At 47.6% G+C, this 25,043-nt stretch overlaps 2 protein-coding genes across 7 annotated transcripts in view; both read left to right on the top strand.

The window, feature by feature from the left end:
- Positions 1 to 3,101, top strand: part of FNDC3A (fibronectin type III domain containing 3A) — a 178,703-nt gene extending 175,602 nt beyond the window's left edge. For all 6 annotated transcript variants that reach the window (XM_039532933.1, XM_039532928.1, XM_039532940.1 and 3 more), the window contains one exon: positions 707 to 3,101. In XM_039532933.1, the coding sequence (XP_039388867.1) occupies positions 707 to 1,021 (315 nt within the window). In that variant the 3' untranslated portion in view covers positions 1,022 to 3,101. The remainder of the gene's footprint in view (positions 1 to 706) is intronic.
- A 680-nt stretch (positions 3,102 to 3,781) lies between these two features.
- On the top strand, positions 3,782 to 15,628 carry MLNR (motilin receptor). The gene is made up of 2 exons (XM_039532968.1): positions 3,782 to 5,390; positions 13,842 to 15,628. Exons 1-2 carry the CDS (start codon positions 4,619 to 4,621, stop codon positions 14,153 to 14,155), a joined length of 1,086 nt encoding a protein of 361 aa, XP_039388902.1. The 5' UTR covers positions 3,782 to 4,618; the 3' UTR covers positions 14,156 to 15,628.
- The last annotated feature ends 9,415 nt before the right edge of the window (positions 15,629 to 25,043 follow it).

Genomic DNA, 25,043 nt, shown 5'->3' with positions numbered 1-25,043 from the left:
ATCACCTAGAAACCCATTGTGAGACAATGAGATTTATATCATATTTGACACTTAAAATGTTTACTTAAAGTGAAGGCTTCTTACAGGAGCTAAATTTGGTGCTTTGCAAGTTATGATCTAGTGGAGTTTGTAATGCTACATATTTTACCAAAAGACTGAAAATAAATTTAATTAGGCATTAAAGTTATTTTCCATTAATCTTTGTTAATTTTTTCTGCCTATATAGCTAGAAGAATGTCATTGAAAACACAGGTGATTCAGTAGCACTTGCTATTTTCACAATAACTTCAACAGTAAACATAGAGACATATTAAACCAGGGATCGGCAACCTTTGGCACGCAGCTCGCCAGGGTAAGCACCCTGGTGGGCCGGGCTGGTTTGTTTACCTGCCGCGTCCACAGGTTCGGCCGATCGCGACTCTCACTGGCAGTGGTTCGCCGTCCCAGGCCAATGGGGGCTGGCCGCTGCTTCCCGCCACCCCCATTGGCCTGGGACGGCAAACCACGGCCAGTGAGAGCCACGATCGGCCGAACCTGCGGACGCGGCAGGTAAACAAACCAGCTTAACCTGGCTAGCTGCATGCCAAAGGTTACCAATCCCTGTATTAAACTATAGGTATGACATTTTGTTTAAATTTTTACAGTAAACACAATGTGCCAGTTTGCTAGAAGTGTTTTTGTTTATTTTTATTTTTTTTCTTGACAGATTTATAAAGGGCCTGACTGGTCATTCCGGTATTCAGGCCTCCAACTGAACTGTGAATATCGTTTTCGTGTGTGTGCCATTCGACAGTGCCAAGAAACAGTAGGTCATCAGGACCTAATAGGCCCCTACAGTACCACAGTACTATTCATCTCTCAGAGAACTGAACCACCAACCAGCACCAACAAAGACACTGTGGAAATCTCAAGGACACAACAGACACTAAGTGATGAACAGTGTGCTGCTGTCATCCTTCTGCTCTTTGCTACCTTTTCCATTCTGATTGCCTTTATCATTCAGTACTTTGTAATAAAGTGAGAAAAAACATTTTCTTTTAGAATGCTGCCCATTACATTTTACATTCTCATATTCTAAAAATATTTCTGTTCTCTTGCTTTTACAAAAACAGGCATTTAGCATCAGCATTGGGACTGTAGCACATCTTTTCAGCCACTTAAAATGCTTATTAAGTAGACGCTGGCACAGATTATAGAATGCAAGCCACAGAAATATTTCCTTTAACATGCCTTCTTGCAGTACAAACTTTATGTAAGGCAGGCAATGTATCATTATAAGGTTATGACCAATAAGCAGGAGTGTAATAATGGTAACCTGGTCCATATTTTTAAGGATTAGTACCATAAGGGGGGAGGGGGAAACGAGTAAAATGCATTTAAAAGTTACACTAACAAACTTGTGCTGTATAAAATGTTAGTCTGATGCTGTGAAAGCAATCTAGCGCTGTATTTCTACCTCCTCATTTCTCTTAATTATTTGGGAAGCAGGATTATGATGAAAATAGAACAGGCTTTTCGCAGGCAGTAAACTGGATGGAAGTGAATGCATGAAAGAAGATTCTTATCAAAATGTAGAGTTTTCCACTGCAAGTATACATTTTGTAAGACTAAAAAGATATGGCACAAGTGGTTTATCTTGGCCCCGATATGTTTACTCATAAAAATGCCTCTTTAGCTTCCTACAAACATGGAAGAGAGAGAGCTTTTTTGATCTAACGCTATAAAGAACTAAGTTAAAAATCATTTTTTAAATAAGACCTTTATTTGATTGGGTGTTGTTTATATAGATATATGTGCCCTCTATTGATAATGTGTATAAATTTTCTTGGATAACCATAATTTTTGCTGTTACCCCTACATTCACTTGCCATGGCCACCGGAATGAAGTACTGCCTTTGTTCTTTGGGGCACCAAATCGGGGGAAGGTGGGAGTGTAATAATTTGCACCAGAAAACTTCAGCCTTCTTTTTCCTGAGAACCTAACATTTAATGTAATGTCTCTTTGGATACTGTACCAAATTGTTGATTGCATGTAGTTAATGTTGCATTAGAGCACTTTGCAATTGCATAATTCATCAATGTTTTGTGAGCTTGCATTTGTGAGTTCTTGAATGACCAGACTTAACTTTATCAAGTAGCCCATTGAACATCTTGTCAGATGTCAATGACTGCCAATTACATAAAGCTTGTAGTGAAACTATCTTAAAAAAATTCTTGTCTCATCACACTTACATTATCTGTTATCCATTTTGTAATTAGCTTTAATTTATTTCAGTTACAAGATAGTGGATCACTAATGACTTCTACTTGTGTTGGATTTAGCATTTTTAATGGTATTAAGCACTTCTGTCAGTCTTAAAATAATAATAAAAAGAACCTCTGTCTTGTGTTTTGAAGATCTCTGAAGAATTTCTCTTATATTAGAACGGGCATGTATTGTAATTGTTTCTACGTCCAATGATCTGTGCTGTAGAATAATGTTGTTGAGTTTTGTTTTAAAAAAGAAATGGATAAGAACTTGGCCCTCAAGTGGTAAGAATGATCTGTCTTTAAAATGTAATGTATGTTTACATTTTGTTTTAAATTTGTCACTTTTATGTAGAGGCTAATATCTTCCCACAAAATACAGTGACAACAGATGTTTTCTAGAACCTTCTTAAAAGTGCCATGTTCGGCAGTACAAATGAGATTGAGTGTAATAGCCCAGAGATTTCTATATGGTTGAATGTCTAAAATGGTAAGATTTGTCACTACAGCTAAACTGCAGTGGCTTATGTTTTTCATAGTAAAATTCAAATGAACTCCTATTTTTGATAGTAAATGTCATTTAATAGTGTATTTGCCATTTGAACCTCAGTGCAGATTACTGCAGTGAAGACGGTTTTTAATGTAATCTTAATTTTACCTCATATACTGTACATTCCAAAAAAACTCTAAACTTTTTAAAACGTTATAGATACAGTACCAAACATATCACTTTAAACTTGTATAATGTTGGACTTCATACAGATGAAAAATGTATAATCTCATAGAAATATACACAAACTATGTAGCAAAAGTATCTTTAAAATGTGTGGAAAATAAAAGTATCATTCTTTTTCCATGTTTGCTAATTGATCTTTGGATATAACTGAACTATTCCTGGACTTCCCCACTTTTCTGGCAGACAGACATAGTTTTTAATGAGACAATTCATGTAAAATATTCTCCTTTTGCAAGGTTTTAAGCATTCTGTCTATTCTATGACAAAATGAGTGTGACCAGACACTGTCTCAAACATCAGTCTGATAGGAAGATTAGGAAAATTCCTCATTGCTATACTAAGTGTCTTTCTTAAAACTTAGCTTTGCTCTCCTGTAAATTATTTTTCCTTATTGCTTTCATAACCATATTGTTTTGTTAGTGAAGAAAGGAATGCGTATTAAATGTAAACAATTTGAAAATCAATTTCATTGAACAATATTCTGTAGTTCCTAAATATTGCAAAAGTCCTACTTTATGCAGTACAAGAAGTTAGTGCAAGAAGACTAAGAAGCAGTGATTTAAAATAGCAGTTACAGTACAAAAAAGCTAAGTGTTGCCCAGAAGAAAATTATCAATTTTTCCACATGATCCATTCATATAAGCTCTTTTACATCTATTTTTGTCATACGGAACTGCAGCCCCTGTTTAGGCAAAACTTCCACAGGGGATTTTCTGTGAGTACGGTCAAAGCAGGGACTGCAGCTTTTAACCGGATATTTCAGATTCTAAAATGCAGTTGTGTGTCTACCAGCGCAACATTGTCTTGTAAACTGTGCACGTTTTCTACTTGAAGAACTACATTTTAAATGTAGCATGGCTGGGAAAATAGATCTGTGTGAAACAGTCACAACAGAAGCTGGATGATACTCCCAAGCTATAGTTTTGAGTTTCATTACAAATTGGAAGCTGAGGTCATATTCCTTGAAGGGTGAGCTCGGCGGTGAGAACTTTCAGGCAAATAACGCACGTTACGGTTGTTCAGCGGGTGGCCGCATCCAACATTCAAGGTTTGGGCTGAGAGCAGGAGAAAATCGATGGTTTCCACTCGGCTTGTTTTGAGATTTGTTAACCACGAGATGTTCGATTCATGCTGAGTTGAAAAGAAAGAAGGAAAAACTCCCCTTAAAGCCACGGCTCGGTTGGGTGGTTAAAGCGCCACTGCCCAGTCCTGACTAGCACTTTCCCCTTTGCGCCTAGGCGGGGCGCTGGTCCCTGCCCGTGAACGCGGACGGAGCTGGCGACAGGTGCACGCCTGGGGCTGGCCTGGCTTTCGTGCTCACTTGCCAGCAGTGAGAAATGGGCTTCCGATGTGCCGGGCCAGTCATTCGATTAGACTTTGAAAAACGGCTGCTCTGAACAGGGGCCATATAAGCTCCGCGGGGAGCGCAGGGGCCAGTGGAGCCGAGCTCAGCCCGGCTCACGCCTCGGAGCAGCGGCAGCTCCCGGCTCTGCCCCCGGCCGCAGAACAGCCCGAGCGGAGGCTCCTGCTGCCCCCGCCTCGCTCGCCGCCCACCATGGGCTGCGGCCAGGGCGCCTCTCTCCCGGCTCCTGCGGGCAGCGCGCCCGAGCCCCGGCCCCGCGCTTAGCCGGCGCCATGGGGGGCGGCTGCGAGAACAGCAGCGCGCCCAGGGGGGAGGGCGAGGCGTGGGCGGGTTCCCCGTGCGACGAGCGCCTCTGCAGCTCCCTGCCGCTGCCCGCGCTCATCCCGGTCACCGCCGTGTGCCTCGGCCTCTTCGCGGTGGGGGTGGCGGGGAACGTGCTGACCGTGCTGGTCCTGCGGCGCTGCCGGGAGCTGAAGACCACCACCAACCTGTACCTGGGCAGCATGGCCGTGTCCGACCTGCTCATCCTGCTGGGGCTGCCCTTCGACCTCTACCGCCTCTGGCGCTCCCGGCCCTGGATCTTCGGCCAGCTGCTCTGCCGCCTCTCCTACTACCTGAGCGAGGCCTGCACCTACTGCACCATCCTGCACATCACGGCGCTCACCGTGGAGCGCTACCTGGCCATCTGCTTCCCGCTCAAGGCCAAGGTGGTGATCACCAAGCGCCGCGTCAAGGCGGTGATCGGGGCCCTGTGGGCCTTCGCCCTGCTCTCGGCTGGGCCCTTCTTCTTCCTGGTGGGCGTGGAGCAGCGGGACAACCAGACCGACTTCAGCCGCGAGTGCCGACTCACGCCGCTGGCCACCGAGTCCGGCCTGCTGGGCATCATGTTGTGGGTCACCACCAGCTACTTCATCCTGCCCGTCCTCTGCCTCAACGTGCTCTACGGCCTCATTGGCAGGGCGCTGTGGAGGAGCAAGGTCCGGCCCCAGGGCCCCAACGCAGCCCTCAGGGAGAAGGGGCACAGACAGACCATCAGGATCCTGGGTGAGTCCCAGGGAATCGGCCCCTTCCCTCACTCGGTCCCCAGGTACCACCCAGCTCCCCTGGGGCTGGGCTTGATCAGCCGTGTACAGACCAAGGCAACCTGGCACTCTCCCCACAGCCCATCTCTGCAGGGTGGCTCTAGGGTGACCAAATGTCCCGATTTTATAGGGACAGTCCCGATATTTGGGGCTTTTTTTTATTCCTATTACCTATTACCCCTATTACCCCCCACCCCCTGTCCCGATTTTTCACACTTGCTTTCAGGTCACCCTAGGTGGCTCCAGGGTGAACTGCAGGGTGAACAGGACTGAGAACCTCATAGGGCACAATTCGGCCAGTGTCTGCACCCCACTGATTTCAGCAGGGATGTGTCTGAGAGCAGCGACATCAGAGGTGGAAAAATCCCTTAGGTCAAACTGCTCAGTGGGGCCTGGTGACCTCTGACCTCAGCAAGCCACCACTGGTCCCTATAGATGTACTTGGCCAATTTCTAGCAGTAGGTGAAGTTCATGCTCTCTCCAAAGCTTTGCTCAGTTTAAAATTACTTTAATAACGAGGCTTCTGCTTCTTCCTTGGGAAGATTTCTTCCCTTGCCTAATAGGTTTCCCTGTTAGCAGATTTTTCTGGTGTACTTGCTAAATCTTGCTTTCATACATTTGCATGCACCATAGTCATCAGCACCACTGAAATTCAGCCATCTCAGAGGTGGATAACCAGGCTGGCAGCAAAGGAATGGAGAATTGGGGTCAGGTGTATGTTTATGAAAAGAGCTAACAAATCATTATGGGTCCATGCAGCAAAGAAGACTTGTGATGAAACCCTGGCTCCATTGATGTCAATGGTGATACTCCCATTTACTTCAATGGCACTGATTTTCATTCCTTAACGTCTAAGGCTTCATCTGACACACCGATTTTGTATGAGACAGCTACGGGAGAAATACAAAGGGCTGAACAGACCCTGCCGGTATTTGAACATGTGGCTCCCAGCTGTCTATGTATTTAGAAAATATTGATTAGACCACAAAGCCATGCTTGCAGGAATGCAGAACATTTATTTGCAAGCAGAGGAGATACTAAAATACTCTGTGATAACTGTGATATAAGTGCTTAGAGAAAAATGTATGCAATAGATTTTAGACTTTGCCCTTTTGAAATTGATTTCTCATTAACAAGATCTTGTTAAACAATTCAGTTATTTACATGCATTGACACAATTAGTTTTAGGTTCTTAACAGTTCTTCTTCGAGTGATTGCTCCAATGCATTCCAGTTAGGTGTGCGCGCCGCGCGTGCACGGCTTCTCCGGAACTTTTTCCCCTAGCAACCCCGGCGGGCCGGCTGGGCGCCCCCTGGAGTGGCGCCGCTATGGCGCTAAATATATACCCCAGCCGGCCCGTCCGCTCCTCAGTTCCTTCTTACCGCCCGTGACGGCCGGTCGGAACTGTGGAGTGCTCTCTGCCCTCCACCACCCTAGCCTTCACTCTTCGTTTTTTGTATATATATAGTTAGTTGTATAGTTAGTGTTTCAGTTCTTATAGTTGTCTTAGTATAGTTGTTCTAGATAGTAGTTGGTTAAGGGGGGCTTCCCCCCCTTTTCCCTCCCCGGTGCGGGCTCATGCCCAGGGCACCGGGATTCAAGCCCTGCGCTGTGTGCCAAAAGCCTATGCCCGTTGGAGATCCACACGACGCTTGCCTCCGTTGCCTCGGAGAAGGACATCGCACCGACAAGTCGTTATCTGTTCTGCTTTTAAGCCACGGACACGCAAAGAACGGGACCACAGGCTTAAGCAGATACTTATGGAAGCGTCGCTCAACCGGCGGCACCAGCGGCGCGGCACCGAGGACCTCCTCGGTTCAGAGCGCACCAGCGGCACCGGGCCGCCCGGTACCGAGGTCCCGCAGGCCCCACCCGGCGCCGAAGACCCGGCACCGCTCACTCGCGGCGAGCGTGGGCTTCGCCAAAGCCATAGCTAAGTCCCGTGCTGAGGACTCAGCTAAAGTGCTTGTGCCGCCCGGCGCCCAGTGGTGACGCGCGCAAGGCAGACACTGGGCCGTTGACTCCGCCAGGTCCGTCGAGTCGGTACCGCCGCGCTCCCGGTGCCGTCGGAGTTGAGCCAAGGCTGCCGGCGGCGCCGAGACGTACTCCGCGCCGCGAGCTAATTCAGCTCGTAGAGGCACCGAGCCTCCGGCCCCGGCACCGCCCGGTGCGGGCTGTTCCGTCGGCTGGAAAACCGGCGAGGATGGTCCGACCTCCGTCTGTGGGCCACCGCACGGTCGACACTCGGTCCTTTCGCGCTCTAGGACCCGTCGCGCTCGCCGTCCAGCGGTCGAGATCTCGGCACCGCTCCCCATCGCGGTACCGCTCGCCATCTCGCCGCGTCGCAGTCCCGGTACCGATCGTCATCCGGTACCGGTCGCACTCCGGCACCGGTCAAGGTCCCGATCACCGTCAGCGTCGGCGCGGCGGAGGTCCCGTCCGGCACCGCCGGGAACTCCCGCAGCCGCTCCGGCACCGCAGGTCCGGCTCCCGGTCGAGCTCCCGGAACGGTCGAGCTCCGGCACGCGGTGGCCGTTGGTCGAGTCTCCCTCCCGGTACCGGACGGACGGACACCGGGCCTCCAGACCATCCGGCAGTATTCCGCAAGCCTCGGCTTCGGGCTCCGCCCCACCCTGGCCGTCTCGTCCGGCATCGGTCGCCTCTGGCGCGGATGGCACCGGCTCATTGCCGCCAACCCCACACGACCATCCGCAAGGTGCTCAGCAGTGGGGATTCTGGGTGCCCTGGGGTCATCACGAAGCGCAAGGCATTCCGCTTCCCCCACGAGACATCGCCGCGGAGCGCCGGGTGCCCGAAGCGTCGATCAGTCGCCCTCCGGGTCACCTCCCGCGAGCCCTCGATGCGCGGGACCACCAGGCCCCGTCCAGCCTGACCTGGCTGAGGCGCCTCTGGCGGCCCCTCCAGTGGAGGCCATCGGCCAAACAATGTCCTCGTCATCGTCCCCGGACGAAGCGGTGGCTGGGACTTCTGCTAAAGACCCGCCCCCCATTGACCTCAAGGCCCACCAGGAACTACTCCGTCGGGTGGCGACGGCCATGGGCCTTCCGGTGGCAGAGGTCCAGGAGGATGAGGACCCCATAACTAATGTGGTCGGTTCGGACACTCCAGTGCGCGTGGCACTGCCTTTTGTGAAGACCATACAAAAGAACGCGGCCACGCTCTGGCAAACACCCGCGTCCATCCCCCCCACGGCGCGGGGGGTAGAGCGGAAGTACTCAGCCCCCCCTACGGGCTATGAGTACTTATACTCGCACCCAACCCCGGACTCGCTTGTCGTGCAGTCTGTGAATGGCCGTGAACGGAACGGTCAACCGGCCCCGGCGCCCAAATCCAAGGACGCTCGGAGGATGGACCTGCTAGGCCGTAAAGTCTACGCCGCGGGCGGACTGCAGATGCGCATAGCTAACCAAATGGTCCTCCTGGCCAGGTATGTGTTTGACATCTTGACATCCCTGGCAAAATACACCGAACTTCTGCCGACAACTTCCCGCCAGGAGTTCTCAGCGATGCTCGAGGAGGGAAAGACGTCCTCACGCTCGTCCATTACGGCGGCCCTCGACGCGGCGGACTCGGGGGCGCGGACAATAGCGACAGGGGTGGCGATGCGTCGCATCTCATGGCTGCAATCCTCTACGCTCCCACAAGAGGTGCAGTACACGCTGCAGGACCTGCCATTTGACACGAAAGGCCTATTCTCCGAAAAGACCGATTCGCGGATACAGACCTTGAAAGATGGGCGTATCGCCATACGAACTCTTGGCATGCACACGCCGGCTCCGCAACGCAGGTCTTTCCGGCAACAGGCCCCTCGGTCCTTCCCGCAGCAGCGTTACCGTCCATTACCGTCTAGGCGTCAGGGACAAAATCACCGGCGGCCTTCGGGTAACCGTCGCAACCAGTCCCAGGCCTCTTCCAAGGGCCCGCAAGGGTCCAAGCAGGCCCTTTGATGGGACGCCCGGGGGCGGCCCATCACTCTCCATCTCGGATCCTCCCCGTTTGTTTTCCAACCGCCTCTCCTATTTTCGTCCTGCGTGGTCCCGAATAACATCGGACAGCTGGGTTCTTCAGACTGTCCAGTCGGGATACCGTCTACAATTTGTTTCGCCCCCTCCTTCCCACCCACCCTCCCTGTCCCTCTTCAGGGACCCATCTCACGAGCAAGTCCTCCTGCAAGAGGTCCAGACTCTACTGAGCGTGGGTGCCATAGAGGTAGTGCCTCCAGACAGACGGGGCAGGGGATTCTATTCCCGCTATTTCCTTATCCCCAAGGCGAAAGGAGGGTTACGTCCTATTCTGGACCTCCGCGAGCTGAACAAATACCTGCTCAAGCCCAAATTTCGCATGGTCACCTTGGGGACCATCATTCCCTCTCTGGATCCGGGAGATTGGTTTGCCGCCCTCGACATGAAGGACGCTTACTTCCATGTCGCAATTTACCCCCCTCACAGGCGCTTCCTTCGGTTTCTAGTCAACAAAGACCACTACCAGTTCGCCGTGTTACCCTTCGGACTCGCCACGGCACCGAGGGTGTTTACAAAGTGCATGGCAGTGGTAGCAGCAGCCCTTCGCAGGCGCCAGATCCATGTCTACCCCTATCTGGACGACTGGTTGATTCGGGGGCAGTCGCAGGGGCTAGTACAGCGACAGGTGGCGGAAATCCTGTCCCTCTTTCAACACCTCGGACTGCTTGTCAATGCCGAGAAGTCTACCCTGCTCCCGGCACAGCGGGTGGAATTCATTGGCGCGATCCTCGACTCCTCGGTGGGCCGCGCCTGCCTGCCGCGGTCTCGGCACCTGACGATGGCCTCCCTCATCAGGGAGCTGGTCAACTTTCCGACCACGACGGTGCGGTCATGCCTCCGCCTCCTCGGTCACATGGCATCGTGTACATATGTCACCGCGTACGCGCGACTCCACCTCCGTCCGTTCCAGTCGTGGCTGGCGTCGGTGTACCGCCCGCACCGCGACCACATCGACATGGTGGTCACGGTCACGAGACCGACCCTCGAGTCCCTCCGCTGGTGGCTCGACCCAGAGATCGTCTGCGCTGGAGTACCGTTCCACCCTCCTCGTCCGTCCGCGACGCTGACCACGGACGCCTCAGCGCTCGGTTGGGGGGCTCACCTGGGGGACCTTCACACGCAAGGCCTCTGGTCGCCCCAGGAGCTCGCTCTCCACATCAATGTCCGCGAGCTCCGGGCGATCCGTTTTGCATGTCACGCCTTTCGGACCAGCCTGCAAGGCCGCTGGGTGACAGTATTCACGGACAACACAACAGCTCTAGCCTATGTGAACAAGCAGGGCGGAGCTCGCTCGTCCCCCCTCTGCAAGGAGGCGATCCTCCTCTGGGACTTCTGCGTGACCCACTCCATTCACCTGGAAGCGTCCTTTCTTCCGGGAGTGCAGAACACGCTAGCCGACCACCTCAGCAGGTCGTTTCTCTCCCACGAGTGGTCCCTCCGTCCCGACGTGGTACACACGATTTTCCAGAGGTGGGGGTTTCCCCGGGTCGACCTCTTCGCCTCCAGGGCGAACAGGAAGTGTCTCCAGTTCTGCTCGTTCCGAGGGCACTCGCCGGGATCTCTGTCCGACGCCTTCCTCTATCCGTGGCAGGCTCATCTCCTCTATGCCTTCCCTCCGTTTCCGCTAGTGCACAGAGTGCTCCAGAAGCTTCGGAGGGATCGAGCCACCATGATACTCGTGGCTCCGGCCTGGCCGCGGCAGCATTGGTACACCCTGCTGCTCGAGCTCTCCGTTCGGGAGCCCATCACCCTCCCATTGTGGCCGGACCTCATCACACAGGACTTCGGCAGACTCCTCCACCCCAATCTGCAATCTCTCCATCTTACAGCCTGGTTCCTGCGTGGTTGACCCACGCAGAGAGAGAGATGTTCGGCAGCCGTACAGCAGGTCCTGCTTGAAAGTAGAAAGCCTTCCACCGCATTACTACATACATGGCAAAATGGAAGAGGTTCGCGCTCTGGTGTGACCAACAGGGCTCAACCCTTTCGTGGTACCCATCACTACCATCCTGGACTACCTATGGTACCTTAAGGAGCAGGGTCTGGCGGTTTCCTCTTTGAGAGTCCACCTCGCCGCGGTGTCCGCCTTTCGTCCGTCGGCGGAGGGTCGGACCATCTTTTCCAATCCGATGGTCTCCGCTTCCTGAAGGGCCTCGACCGCTTGTACCCGCCGGTGCGTCGCCCTGCCCGACCTGGGACCTGAACCTCGTCCTGGCCAGACTCACGGGTCCTCCATTCGAGCCTATGGCCACGTGTTCTCTACTCTACCTCTCCTATAAGGCGGCCTTCCTGGTTGCCATAACGCCGGCAAGGAGAGTCTCGAGCTAAGAGCATTGACGGTGGGCCCTCCCTATACCGTCTTCCACGCGGATAAGGTGCAGCTTCGCCCTCACCCGGCCTTCCTACCAAAGGTGGTCTCGGCCTTCCACCTTAATCAGGACATCTTCCTCCGGTCTTCTTCCCGAAGCCCCACGCCGCCCGGGAGCAACAGCTCCACACCCTCGGCGTCCGTAGGCACTGGCGTTTTACATCGACCGGACAAGGCCTTTTCGGCGTTCCACCCAGCTCTTCATCGCAGTCGCTGATCGCATGAAAGGCGAGCCAGTCTCTACCCAACGCATTGCCTCCTGGGTGACCCAATGCATCCGGTCATGCTACGAGCTAGCTCACGTGACTCCATGCCGACTCACCGCTCACTCTACGAGAGCGCAAGCCTCGTCCGCCGCCTTCCTGAGCCATGTCCCCATCCAGGACATCTGCAGAGCGGCTACCTGGTCTTCGGTCCACACCTTCGCCTCCCACTACGCGTTGGTGCAGCAGTCTAGAGACGACGCAGCCTTCGGCTCCGCGGTTTACACTCCATAGCGTCTCACTCCGACCCCACCGCCTAAGGTAAGGCTTGGGATTCACCTAACTGGAATGCATTGGAGCAATCACTCGAAGAAGAAAAGACGGTTACTCACCTGTAGTAACTGGTGTTCTTCGAGATGTGTTGCTCCAATCCATTCCAGACCCGCCCTCCTTCCCCACTGTCGGAGTAGCCGGCAAGAAGGAACTGAGGAGCGGACGGGCCGGCTGGGGTATATATTTAGCGCCATAGCGGCGCCACTCCAGGGGGCGCCCAGCCGGCCCGCCGGGGTTGCTAGGGAAAAAGTTCCGGAGAAGCCGTGCACGCGCGGCGCGCACACCTAACTGGAATGGATTGGAGCAACACATCTCGAAGAACACCAGTTACTACAGGTGAGTAACCGTCTTTTATAGAGTTGAATTAACATTGCCAGTGTTAATTTTTTTAATATATTGGCTAATTTTAAAAGATTCCAGTTGTTGATTGAGCATCATTTATACATTATGGCCAATGTTTTTCAGAAGGTTTTTCTGCCTCTGTTGCCATATGTAAAGCTTTTTTTTAACAAGAGAGAAACTGACTACATACAGAGCGTTGTCAGTTGCACAAAGCAAAGAAATTAAAACCACTAGAGAAAAATACCTGTTTGCGAACTTCTTTCAAGTGTAGTAAACTTAGATATTTCTTTTTACTAGAGTAGGACCAAGTTTTCTGACAGAAATGTGAATTTCAAGTTGATAGTGTCTTTTGACATATGGGTCAAACTGATCCTTGGTTATTCCTTTGAAGCTAGTGGAATTTCGCAAGGGATGAATTTAGACCATTAAACTTTTTCTATAATTGACTGGCCATATGTTACCTTTTGAAAAATCACAAGTAATACAAAGGAATTGTATGTGTTTCGTGAACTTGTAAATAGAAATAATTTAAAATAATGCACACGGTAGATTACAGTAAGAGCCCAGTAGAGAGAACACATTAACTATGCAGCGTGTTAGAGCAGGCAGAACAGTACAGCCCTTTTCAACATATCCACATTAAAGAATAAATCAATGACAAAAATAGATTTGCTGTGCACTTTTACAAAAACACCCCTCATTCTGGTTTTCCTCTTAGTTTTCATACTACATAAATGAAGTTGAAAATGTTACATAAATTCATTTTTACTGTGTTTGCTATTACAGGGAAGATACAATAGTTTACAATTTCATATTCACTAAAGTATGTACTTTCCCCCCTGTTTAAATAATCTCTAGGAATTTTGCTGGAGAGAGTCCCAATTACCTTATTTTGTTCTGAAAAGTAGTTAATGGATGTGATGCTGTTCCCATTTCCTTACACCAATATTACTTCACTGGTGTTACTCCTGATCTACACTAGTGTAAGAAGAGGAACTAATGAGAGCAGAATCAGACTTATAATATATTATATGTTTTGGTACCTAGACATTCAGAATGTTAGTGGTTTAATGAGTCTGAATCCTGACCCTTAACTATTTTGTGTGTGTTGTTTTGTCTTACAGCTGTGGTGGTTCTGGCGTTTATAATTTGCTGGTTGCCATTCCATGTGGGCAGGATCATATTTATAAACACTCTGGATACCAGCATGATGCTTTTCTCCCAGTACTTTAATATATTCGCTTTGCAGCTTTTCTATCTGAGCGCATCCATCAACCCAATCCTCTACAACCTCATTTCAAAGAAATACAGGGCAGCTGTCTACAAACTACTGCTCCCACGCAGATCTGGAGAAAGGGCTTTCAGTGCTACCCGAGATACTGGTGGTTACACTGAGACCAGCACTAGCATAAAAAAAGAGTATGTAACCCACTTCTGAGACTGCTTCACGGATGGACTTCTAGAGAGAGAATCTATAAAGGAAGGGCAGTTAATTTCTAGCATTATAGTCATAAGAGACTAGATTTTTGTTTTGCTATTTGTGGAGTTTTATAATTCTTTGTACTGTATTTTTTCTTACTACTTGTATTGTTCTGTTAACAGAGAAAATGACTAGGCAACTTAGAATCGTGAGACTGGCCTAGAACTAGTGAAAGGCAACAAAATAGCAAAGGGCAAGGTGACATCAATTACCTAGAAAACCCCATTGTTAACTTATTACATGTCAATCGGTAAAAATTGCTATGTGCAATGTTTAGGACTGTCTGTGAGAGACAGTGCCAAATATTGAGGTTCTTCTGTTTGGGTTTGATAGCCAAGGAACCTCCAAGAACACCCTTGCCCTTTTGAAACTGATTTCTCATTAACAAGATCTTACAAATTATAAGGCCCAACTGCAAGGAGGTCTGTGCAGGTGCAGGGATCCATCCATATGAATGTCCTGCAAGATTGGAGTTTAAGATTTTAGGGTCTAATTGTGCAAACCTGAGTAATTTTACTCACATGACTAGCGTCACCAAGCTCCCCCAAGTAAAGTTGCTCATGTGCATGCTTGTTTCCAGGATCAGTCCCTTAGGCATGACCTGTACAATTTAAGGCGTCTCTAATTTATATAATATGGACCAATCCTCTGTAATAATTTTAATAGCAGTGTTGTTCCTTATTAAATATATACAATAATTAGCTCACGTTAGGTTAACTTTCTACTTGTGACTGAGACCACAAATTTTAAACCCAGACTAAAACAAGATGCTTTAGTGAGGAATGTGGTGGAGTCAGGCAAAGCTGTAGGAAGACAAGGTATCATTATCTACGGAAAGTCAAAGCATATTGCTTATACATGAAGAGCCAAATTCTTCTTTCAGCTACATTGATGTAAATGTGGAACAACTCCACTGAAACCAATGGAGTTAAGCTGCATTCACATCAGCGTAATTGATCACATGGCTATACTTTAAGTTATGTTTTAACACGTTGGTTAACCCATGTTAACTGCCGTGGTTGTGTATCCTTAGTGTAGTAACATGTGTGTCCTGTCTACACTAATGTTTACAATGGTATGAGTGGACATGTTAAAACATGACTCAAAAATTCCAGCACAGACTTCCCCAGAAAGCAGCGTTTGACTCAAACCCTTCCCAGGCGTTAAAATTCTCAGACAAAACAGTTAGTTTAACGAAAGGGAGCACTGGCTGGCTAGAGGAAAGGCCACGGGGCAGAGGAGCCAGTTAGCTCATGGCATGCCATACACATACAGCCTTTGCCTTGCAGCAACTTCTCACCCCTGCAAGGCTGGATTTTTTGCCCTTCAAAATGTTAAATTAACAACAGAACAAAGAATAGTTGCTAGTTTGTGGGTTTGATAGAACACGTCATTTTGTCCTGTGAACTTTGTAAATAAATAGAGGTATATAAAACAAAGCCTTGTGACACTGATTTGTGAGCTTCACTAAGATGATACTAATTTGTCTAATCTAGATCGGATAATCCCACATTGTGGCCTGCTGAGAGCTGGCGGGTTACATGGTGCTGGCGCCTCCTTTCCATTTCCACTTGCTAAATGTTATTGAAAGACCTGCTAAAAGCACTTTAAATGCTTCCTCGGTGTTACTTTTCCTTGTGAGCAATTCCTGTAGCTTCCACAGGGATGTTACATGATCATAGGTAGGAGAAGGAGAGGCCCCGCTGAACACAAACAAGAGGGGAGGTCCTCCAGGTGATTATGAATAGAATGGAAAACCATCCACCAGACACACCCTATATAAAATGTGCTCCTCACTTTGAAGAAGTGGCAGCAGCTCCGTTCTGTCTGATCTGTAGCATTTATGGCACCCCAGCCACTGTAATGTCAGCATAACCCGTTAGTGCTGGGACACTGCATTCCTGCTCCATATTAGCTGCTGGCAAGCTATTTAGAAGTTGCCTTGTTTCTTACTCATGGTACACCTTGGGCTGGATATTATGATTGGGAGATAATGCATTGCTGCTGATCAACACAAAATGCCAGAAGCAAACTAGTTTCTGGTTACCGTGATGGCATGAAATCTGCCCTGTTTGGTAGGAAGATCATTTGAGTCCCCATTGTAAATATCCCTTTTCCAAGCATCGCAGAATAAATATATTCAGAAAACCACAACTGCAAGCTTGTGATGCGCTTTACTTGAAAACAAATCCATACGCACATAAACTAATCAGAGCTTAGAGTGGTTGTACAGAAATGCTGGGTCTGACATTGCATTGCCTTGGCAGTCAAACCGTACAATGTTAAGGACTGGGATGGAGAATAATATTAGAAATATTGTAATGCTGAGCTATAAATCGCTACTTCATCCTCACTGTTGTCAGCTCTGGCCACCCCACCATAAAAACAAGATAGATCAGAAATAGAGTCCAACTACATTCCAAGATGGAAAACGACACTAATCAGCAGCATGGAAAGCCTTCCATATGAAACTATTGAGATTATCTAATGAGGAGACAGATAAGGAAGGACATAGCACTGGGTGCACAAATAATGAATGGTAAAGAGGAGGTATGTCAGGGCGCTCCGATTTACCCACTTTAAATACAAGAATAAGGGGACAGTTGATTAAAAACTGAAAGGCAGCAAATCAAAAAAGTGACAGAGGGAAACAATTTTGCACAACTTATGATTAGTCTGTGGAACTCATTGTTACAAGAGATTGGTGTGGTGATTTGCTTAGCTGGAGTTATCAATTGGCCATTTCTCTGACTAACAAAGCCACCCCACAGTCACATACCCTATTGTTTTTTGGTTGGTTGTTTTTTTAAGCACCTAACATTTGAAAAGGCTAAAACACTTCATGCTCCAAGGTATAATCCAATGTAATTGAAGGGATTGGGAAGAAACTCCCTTTCCCCCTCCCCCCCCCCCGGGAGTAAGTTACTCCCAAACTGTCCACTTTGGTGTTTCTCACTTTATTCAGGCATTGGGTAGAGGCCTCTGCCAGAGACAGAAAGTGGACTTGGGGCCTGCGCCCGCTCCCATTGAAGTCAATGACAAAACTCCCATTGGCTTCAATGATGCAGGATTGAGCCCTAGATGACCCACTGCTCTTACCCAGGATGGCAGTTTCCATATTCCTTTTAGGTTTCAACAAAATATTAGGCCTTAGGTGTTTCTTTAAATAAATGTATTTTGTGCCTCTCCCCCAACAGACCTGCCTGAGATATGCCTTGGCAGTTTATTTGTGGCCTGTCCAACCAGATCTGTACATTCTGCAAAACACAGCGGCTCTGGCCACTGATTTTTACTGACTACTCACCAGTTTGATATGCACCAGTAAGGTGAATAATGGGGAAAGTATCAGGACTTGAGCCAAAGGCCACTGAAGGCAGCCAAAAGACACGTGTGGTTTTGGGTAAGGTCCGTATTCCCACAGAAAAAGGCTCGTTAGTCAATGGTGCAGAAGGGTGAACAGTTACACTCCAAAATCCCATGCAGCCCTTCTCTTTTTCTGGAGCAAGGTAATGTCTGTGAGCTCGCTGTGGCAGTTGGGTCCAGAGAGCTGTTTGGTTTTTGTATTGTTTACATTATGGTAGTATCAATGCCCCAGCTGACATCCAGGGCCCCATTGTGCTAGGTACATAAGAGACAGTCCCTGCCAGAAAGGCTTTACAGGCTAAGTACATAAGACAGATAAATAATGCACAGTCAACCTGTGGAAATCTTTGCCAGAGGATGTTGTGAAGGCCAAGATACTAACAGGGTTTTAAAAAGATCTATATACATTCATGGAGGAGAGGTCCATCAATGGCTCTTAGCTGGGATGAGCAGGGATGGTGTCCCTAGCCTCTGTTTGCCAGAAGCTGGCAATGGGCGACAGGGGATGGATCACTTGATGCTTGCCTGTTCTGTTCATTCCCTCTGGGGCACCTGGCGTTGGTCACTGTCAGGAGACAAGATGGGCTAGATGGACCTTTGGTATGACCCAGTATGGCCATTCTTATGACAAAAGAACAACTATAGGCCCCATTTTACAGCTACTCTTACACAGCACTTTTCATCAGTAGATCTCAGAACACTTCAATGGTGGTGAATATCATTAGCCCCATTTTACAGATGGGGAAACTGAGGTACAGATAGGTGATGTGACATGCCCAAGATTACACAGGATGTCTGTGGCAGAGACAGGCACTGATCCCAAATCTGTGTGCCCGTGCAGTGCCTTATCCACAAAGCCATCTTTCTTTCAGGCTGGGAAACAACTGTGTTTTTCTCTGGTCCTTATGGAATTCCTACTTTTATTTTTGTCATAATACAATAAACCCAAATCCTGCTTGCCGCCTTCATGTGAGTAGCCCCTTGGAAGTCATATGAGAAAGGCAAGCGGGATTTGCTCCTAAGGCATTTTCTATGAGGATTGGAACTTTAAAATAGCCTTTCAGAACATTACAATTCCGATAACTCTAGTAAATGTGAAAATCCAGGCTGAGCAGTATTTAATGGATTGTTCCAATCAGAAAAAAATAGTGTTTTTAATGGACTGGAGGGGTTCATTTGAGACGTGATTAGATTGCCTGGCTGGCTAACCTGTGTTTTCTATGGAGAACTGTGAATGTTCCATTCTTTCTCCACCAATCTCTATGGAGACACAGCTATGGGCAAAAGAATTATGCTGAAAAGTAAATTAGCTCAGATATGTTCACTCTATTGATGGCAAAAATTCTCCCCCAGAGTTGTATAGTCTAGTATGCTGGCTGGGGTTTACGTCTTTTTTAAAAGCCTTCACTAATGTAAGCTCTAGTGATACTGCTGTCTTCCACCTGGAGCCAGTCCTGGCTGGCATTTGCCATCTGCTGTCTCAGAGCAGCAGGCAATTGTGTCTTTGTTGTAGTGGAGCCTAGCGAGAGGCACTCATTCCCCATTGACATCTGTCTCAGCCAATCCTTCTTATCAAAGGCATTTTCAACCCATTTTCTGAAGGTATTTTGGGCCTGGCGGCAGCCCCTCATTCAGAGGTGTTTTAAACACTCTTTTTCTGCAGTTGGGGAAAGACACTTTTGAAACTAAGTTCCCAGCTCAGGACAACACTTGACGCATGTGTTTGAAGATGAAGATGAAGTGCAGTCCTGAATAGGGGCCTAAATTACTAGGATTATATCTAGTCATAGCAGATAGAATCTCTTCATGTCTATCACTTGGCTATCATGTCTATCACAGGTGGCTGGCCCCAGTAAATGAAGTTGCTCCAAATTTGGCTAATTAAGAGAGCAGGGCAGCATCTTTGGGCTATAAAGAATCAGGGAGTCCCACTGTGCCAAAGTAGGCTGCTTCAATCTGGAAGGGCAGGTATGAGCTGCTAGAGACCAAAGGACTGTGGCAGGGCCAAGAAGGAAGCTGAAGGTAGAGGTGCACTAAGAGAGGTTTTCTGGCCTCCCTGGGCCAGGGCCAGAGGGCTGACGGTAAGAGGAAAAGCAGCAGAGGGAGCTGCCTGTTAACTCTAAGATGGAGAGCCAGAGCCAAGGGCTGGAGAAGGCTGAAGGCAATGGGGCAGTAGGGCTATTACCTGCTGACATCTCCAGGGCTGGAGAGCTAGACCAAGAGGAACTGAGGGTGTGGGGTGAAGGATGCTCCCTTGCCGAGGGTGCATCTAGCAGAGAGATTCTGGGATGAGTGGGATTATGCTCTACCTGGAGGGGCTAGTGTGGCTGTCCTGGAACAGGAAGAAGAGAGGGCTAACAGGGAATGTGTGTGTCATTTGGTCAAAGGAACTGGTGTGTGGTACATGGGGGGTACTGAGGTATGAGGACTACTTGTACTGGGGTGACAAACGTCCTATGTGTATGGATTTATATTATGGATCATTGACACACTGGGTAATAAACTGCCCCCAAGGAGGGGTAGTACTGGGACAGGAGAGACTGAAGTGAAGTTTTATGGGTCACCTGAAGGGGGGAAACTGAGGCATTATGTCTATCATGCCATGGCCTGCTACAGGATGGCAGGACCAGCCCCCATTCCTGTAATATCTGAGCACCTCTCACTCTCTAATGTAGTTTCTCTCACAACACCAGTGTGAAGTCAGCAAGTGTTCTTATCTCTACTCTTACAGATGGGGGGGGGGATGAGGCCCAGAGAGACACATGACTTCTCCTAATTAGCCCACAAAGGTAGAGCAGGAATTGTAATACCATGACCAATAGACTAGACCATTCTGGAGGAAGATTTAGAGTTCTGAGATCAGCTGAGGGGGAGGGGTTTAGAGAGTAGGTTGTGCTGGTGGGTGAGTGGCACTCTGTGTGAAAGAGTCAAATATAATAAAAATCTCATGAATCAAACTATACCATAGAACCTCTATGGATAGAAATTCCATGCTTGAATAACAAGAATATATCAGTAGGAATATACTACCAACAACCTGACCAGGATGGTGAGTGTGAAATGCTCTTGGAGATTATTATTGCATTTTCTATTTTTATAGCATCTCTAATGGGGGATTTCAACTGTCCCCATATTGACTGGGTACTTGTCACCTCAGAACAGTAGGCACAGAAAGTTTCTAGACCCCATTAGGGACTGCTTCTTGGAGCACTAGGCCTGGAACCCCCCAAGGGGAGAGACAATTCTTGACTTGCTCCTAAGTGGCGCACAGGATCTGGTCCAAGAGGTGACTATAGCTGAACTACTTGGTAACAGTGACCATAATGTAATTGAATTTAACATCTCTGGGGTGTGGGAAGACACTGAACATACCCATCACATTTAACTTAAGGAAAGGAACGTCACAAAAATGAGGAAGCTAGTTAAATGGAAATTAAAAGGTGCAGTCACAAAAGTGAAATGCCTGCAAGCTGCATGGAAACGCTTTAAAAAGACCATAATACAGGCTTAAACTCATAACCCAAATTCAAACACATAAGAGGACCAAAAAAGTGCCACTGTGGCTAAATAAGAAAGTAAAAGAAGCAGTTAGAGACAAAAAGACATGCTTTAAAAATTGGAAGTCAAACTCTACTGAGGATAACAAAAAGGAGCATGAATTCTGGCAAGTGTAAAGGTATAATTAGGCAGGCCAAAAAATAATTTGAAGAGCAACTAGCCAAAGACTAACAGACAATAGTTTTAAGTACATCAGAAGCAGGAAGTCTGCCAAACAATCAGTGGGGCCACTGGACAAATGAGGTGCTAAAGGAGCACTCAAGGAACATAACTCTAGCAGAGAAGCTAAATTAGGGTTACTATACATTTGGGTTTTCCCGGACATTGCCTCTTTTTTTTTTTTATCCTCTGCCTTCTGTCTAGTCAGACTTTTTTTAAATAAAAGGCCATGTCTGGAATTTTTGCACAGCAGTCATTGCAGCTCAGAAAGATCCCTGATTGCTCTGCTTCCTGATTGGTCCCTTCATGTATCCACAACTGATTGGTCCATTCCCCTGCAGCCACAGCTGCCAGACCCCAGCTCCCAGCCCTAAGGAGGGGGATCCCACAGGGAGATGCTAACTGATAGCTGGTGCTGCATCCTGGGCTTGCTCCAGCCTCCCTGCCACCATGACAGGGAGCGATACTACCCCCCTCCAGTGCCTCCTAGGTATCCCTTCCAGTACACACCCCAATTGAACCCCCTCCCTCTCCAGATTCCCCTGCCCCCATCCCAACTGGCAGTGTCCTCTTTGGGGGAACCCCAAATATAACCCTAAGCTAAATGAATTATTTGCATCAGTCTTCACTACAGAGGATGTGATGGAGATTTGAGCCAGTGTTTTTAGGTGACAAATCTGAGGAACTGTCCTAGATTCAGGTGTCAATAGAGGAGGTTTTGGAACAAATTGGTAAATTAAACAGTAATATGCCACCAGGACCAGATGAGATTCACCCAAGAGTTCTGAAGGAACTCAACTATGAAATTGCAGAATTACTAACTGTGGTATGTATCCTGTCACTTAAATCAACTTCCATACTAGAGGATAGCTAATGTGACACCAATTTTTAAAAGTCTACAGAGGCAATTCTGGCAATTACAGGCTGGTAAGCCTAACCTGAGTATGGGGCAAATTGGTTGGAACTATAGTAAAGAACGGAATTATTAAACACAGAGATGAACACCATTTGTTGGGGAAGAGTCAACATGGTTTTTGTAAAGGGAAATCATGCCTCACCAATCTACTAGAATTCTTTGACGGGGACAACTAATGTGGAGAAGGGTGATTTGGGTGGATATAGTGTACTTGGACGTTCAGAAAGCCTTTGACAAGGACCCTCACAAACGGCTCTTAAAAAAAGCAGTCATGGGATAAGATAGAAGGTCCTCTCGTGGAACAGTAGCTGGTTAAAAGACAGGAAACAAAGGGTAGGAATAAATTGTCAGTTCTCAGAATGAGGAGAGTGAAATAGTGGTGTCCTCCAGGGATCTGTACTGGGACTAGTGGTGTTCAACATATTCATAAATTATCTTGGAAAAGGGGGTAGATAAGTAGCAGAACTTGCTGCTGATACAAAGTTACTCCAAATAGTAAGCCCAAATCTGATTGCAAAGAATTACAAAAGGATCTCCCAACATGGGAGACTAGATGACAAAATGACAGGTGAAGTTCATTGTTAAATACAAAGTAATACACATTGGAAAACATAATCCCAACTATATATTTAAAAAGATAGGGTCTAAATTAGCTGTTACCACTCAAAGAGCTTGTGGTCACGGTGAATAGTTCTCCAAAAACATCTGCCCCATATGATAAAAAAAACAAACAGAATATTATGAAAGGGATAAATACTAAGAAACTATCAAATGCCACTGTATAAACATGGTACACCCACATCTTGAATACAGTGTGCTGCTCTGGTCTCCCCATCTCAAAAAAGATATACTAGAATTAGAAAAGGTACAGAGAAGGGCAACAAAAATGATTAAGGGTATGGAACAGCTTCTGTGGAGAGATGAACACTCCCAGTCTTTTTTAATCTTGGAAAAGAGATTAAGGGGAGAGATGAGAGTGCTAGAAGATCATGACTGCTGTGGAAAAAGTGAATAAGGAAGTGTTGTTTACTCCATCACATCACACAAGAACTAGGGATCACCCCATGAAACTTATGGGCAGCAGGTTCAAAACAAACATAAGGAAGTATTTCTTCATACAATACAGTCAACCTGTGGAACTCATTGTCAGGGGATGTTGTCAAGGCCAAAAGTATAACTGTGTTCGAAAAAGAACTCAAGTTCATGGAGGATAGGTCCATCAACGGCTATTAGTTAAGATGGCTGGGGATGCAGCCCCATGCTCCAGTTGTCCCTAGTCTCTGACTGGCAAAGGTTGGGAGTGGATGACTGGGGTGGATCACTGGTGAGTGCCTGTTCCATTCATTCCTTCTGGGGCACCTGGCATTGGTCACTGTCAGAAGACAGGATGCTGGGCTAAGTGGACCATTGGTCTGACCCAATATGGTTATTCTTGTGCACTGAAAAATATTTTTAAAATTTATAAAGTAGTGCAAGAAGAGACCTGTATAAACATAATCATCACTTTGTACAACTGTTTGATGTACACGTCTGCAGAAATAGTTTGTTTAAATACAAGCAAAAGTCGAAGCCTCCAAACTCAAACATGCTACTCTCATGAATAAGTGCTTCTCAGATAAGGCTGGCTGCTTTTCTTGCTCTTGATGTCTTATTTCTAAATGGCCATTTCTCAAGTCATTTTGCTGTTAGTGCTAAGCAAGTTGAGCTGCAGAGGGACTTTTTTTTTTCCTTCATGGTTCCTCTTACTAAAAATGGGAGTGCACATTGCCTAGACTAGTTACAAAGGAAATAAGTTAAGATTGATGAATTTACCTTCCTCTCAAATGAAGGAGTTGTGCAACTAAACTTCTATAAACTGGGTTTAATCTGATGTGAGTGTGTCCACATGCAACATTGTACCTATTTAACTAAACTCTGTGTGTGTGTATGTGTGTGTAAAAACAAGCCCCTAGAGCATTGCCTTATGTGGCACAAAGGCAATTGAAGGAGGTGGAGAAGTTTGAAAACTACGAGACACTATCACCAGACAGTAAAGTAGAGGAGACTGAGACAGAGGTATGATCTACACAAGAAAGCTGCACAGATACGAATTAAGAAGTGAATTTAAACCAATATAGATAAATTGGTACAGAGCCCTGTGTGGACACTTACTGCTAATCTAAAATGTGTCATTTTTTGGTTTAACAGGTTTCACTAAAACAAAAAACAAATGTCCTCTCAGCCTTTTGCCCCAATTTAGTTATGTCAGTGAGTGCAGGGTTGGACCCAGAGGGAACGGAGGTACCTAAGAGTTGCAGGGATCCCTGGGTCTAGGATCTACATACTAGTTCACCAAAGAATGTCATGTAAGGTTGCCAATGAAAACCTCTGCCCAGTGGATAAGGGGCTGGGTGCTGGAGGGACGCTTGGAGGCCTTGGGTGTTTGAGAATTATTGCTAGCCAGCTTGAGAAACAGCGAAGCCCATGGGCTGAGAGGGGAGTGCTTTGTTGCGTGTGGCTGTGAGAGTCAGGGAACTGGCCCCCAACAGGCAGACAAAGTTCCCTCTCAGTAAGGGCAGGTGGTAGCCAAGTGCCCCACAACCCTGGGTGCCCCTGGGAAGCATGTCCCTGTGCTAGCTGAGGAAAAAACATATAATTCTTGCTGAGAGGCCCGTATTTCAGTCTAGGAGTGCATTGGTCCAAGCTGGGCTGCCTGCTCTTTCATGGCTCTATTCAAAGCCATATTCCAAAGAAATTGTACATATTGTAAATTTGATTAGTATAATCTCTGTCTTGTTACTATCCATTCATCACTCTCTCCAAAAGCAAATAGCCCACTCTTTCTTGGAGTCCAGACTTCCTTGATCACTC

The sequence above is a fragment of the Mauremys reevesii genome, linkage group 1 (genome assembly GCF_016161935.1).
Source record: "Mauremys reevesii isolate NIE-2019 linkage group 1, ASM1616193v1, whole genome shotgun sequence".
In the NCBI taxonomy this organism is placed as follows: domain Eukaryota; kingdom Metazoa; phylum Chordata; order Testudines; family Geoemydidae; genus Mauremys; species Mauremys reevesii.
This window is presented reverse-complemented; position numbering and strand designations above follow the sequence as displayed.

What these genes read in the sequence shown, in the direction of transcription:
- MLNR (XM_039532968.1), top strand. Translation starts at nt 4,619, where the DNA reads ATGGGGGGCGGCTGCGAGAACAGCAGCGCGCCCAGGGGGGAGGGCGAG. An exon ending in ACAGACCATCAGGATCCTGG is followed by an intron (nt 5,391 to 13,841) that starts GTGAGTCCCAGG and finishes TTTGTCTTACAG; the next exon opens with CTGTGGTGGTTCTGGCGTTT.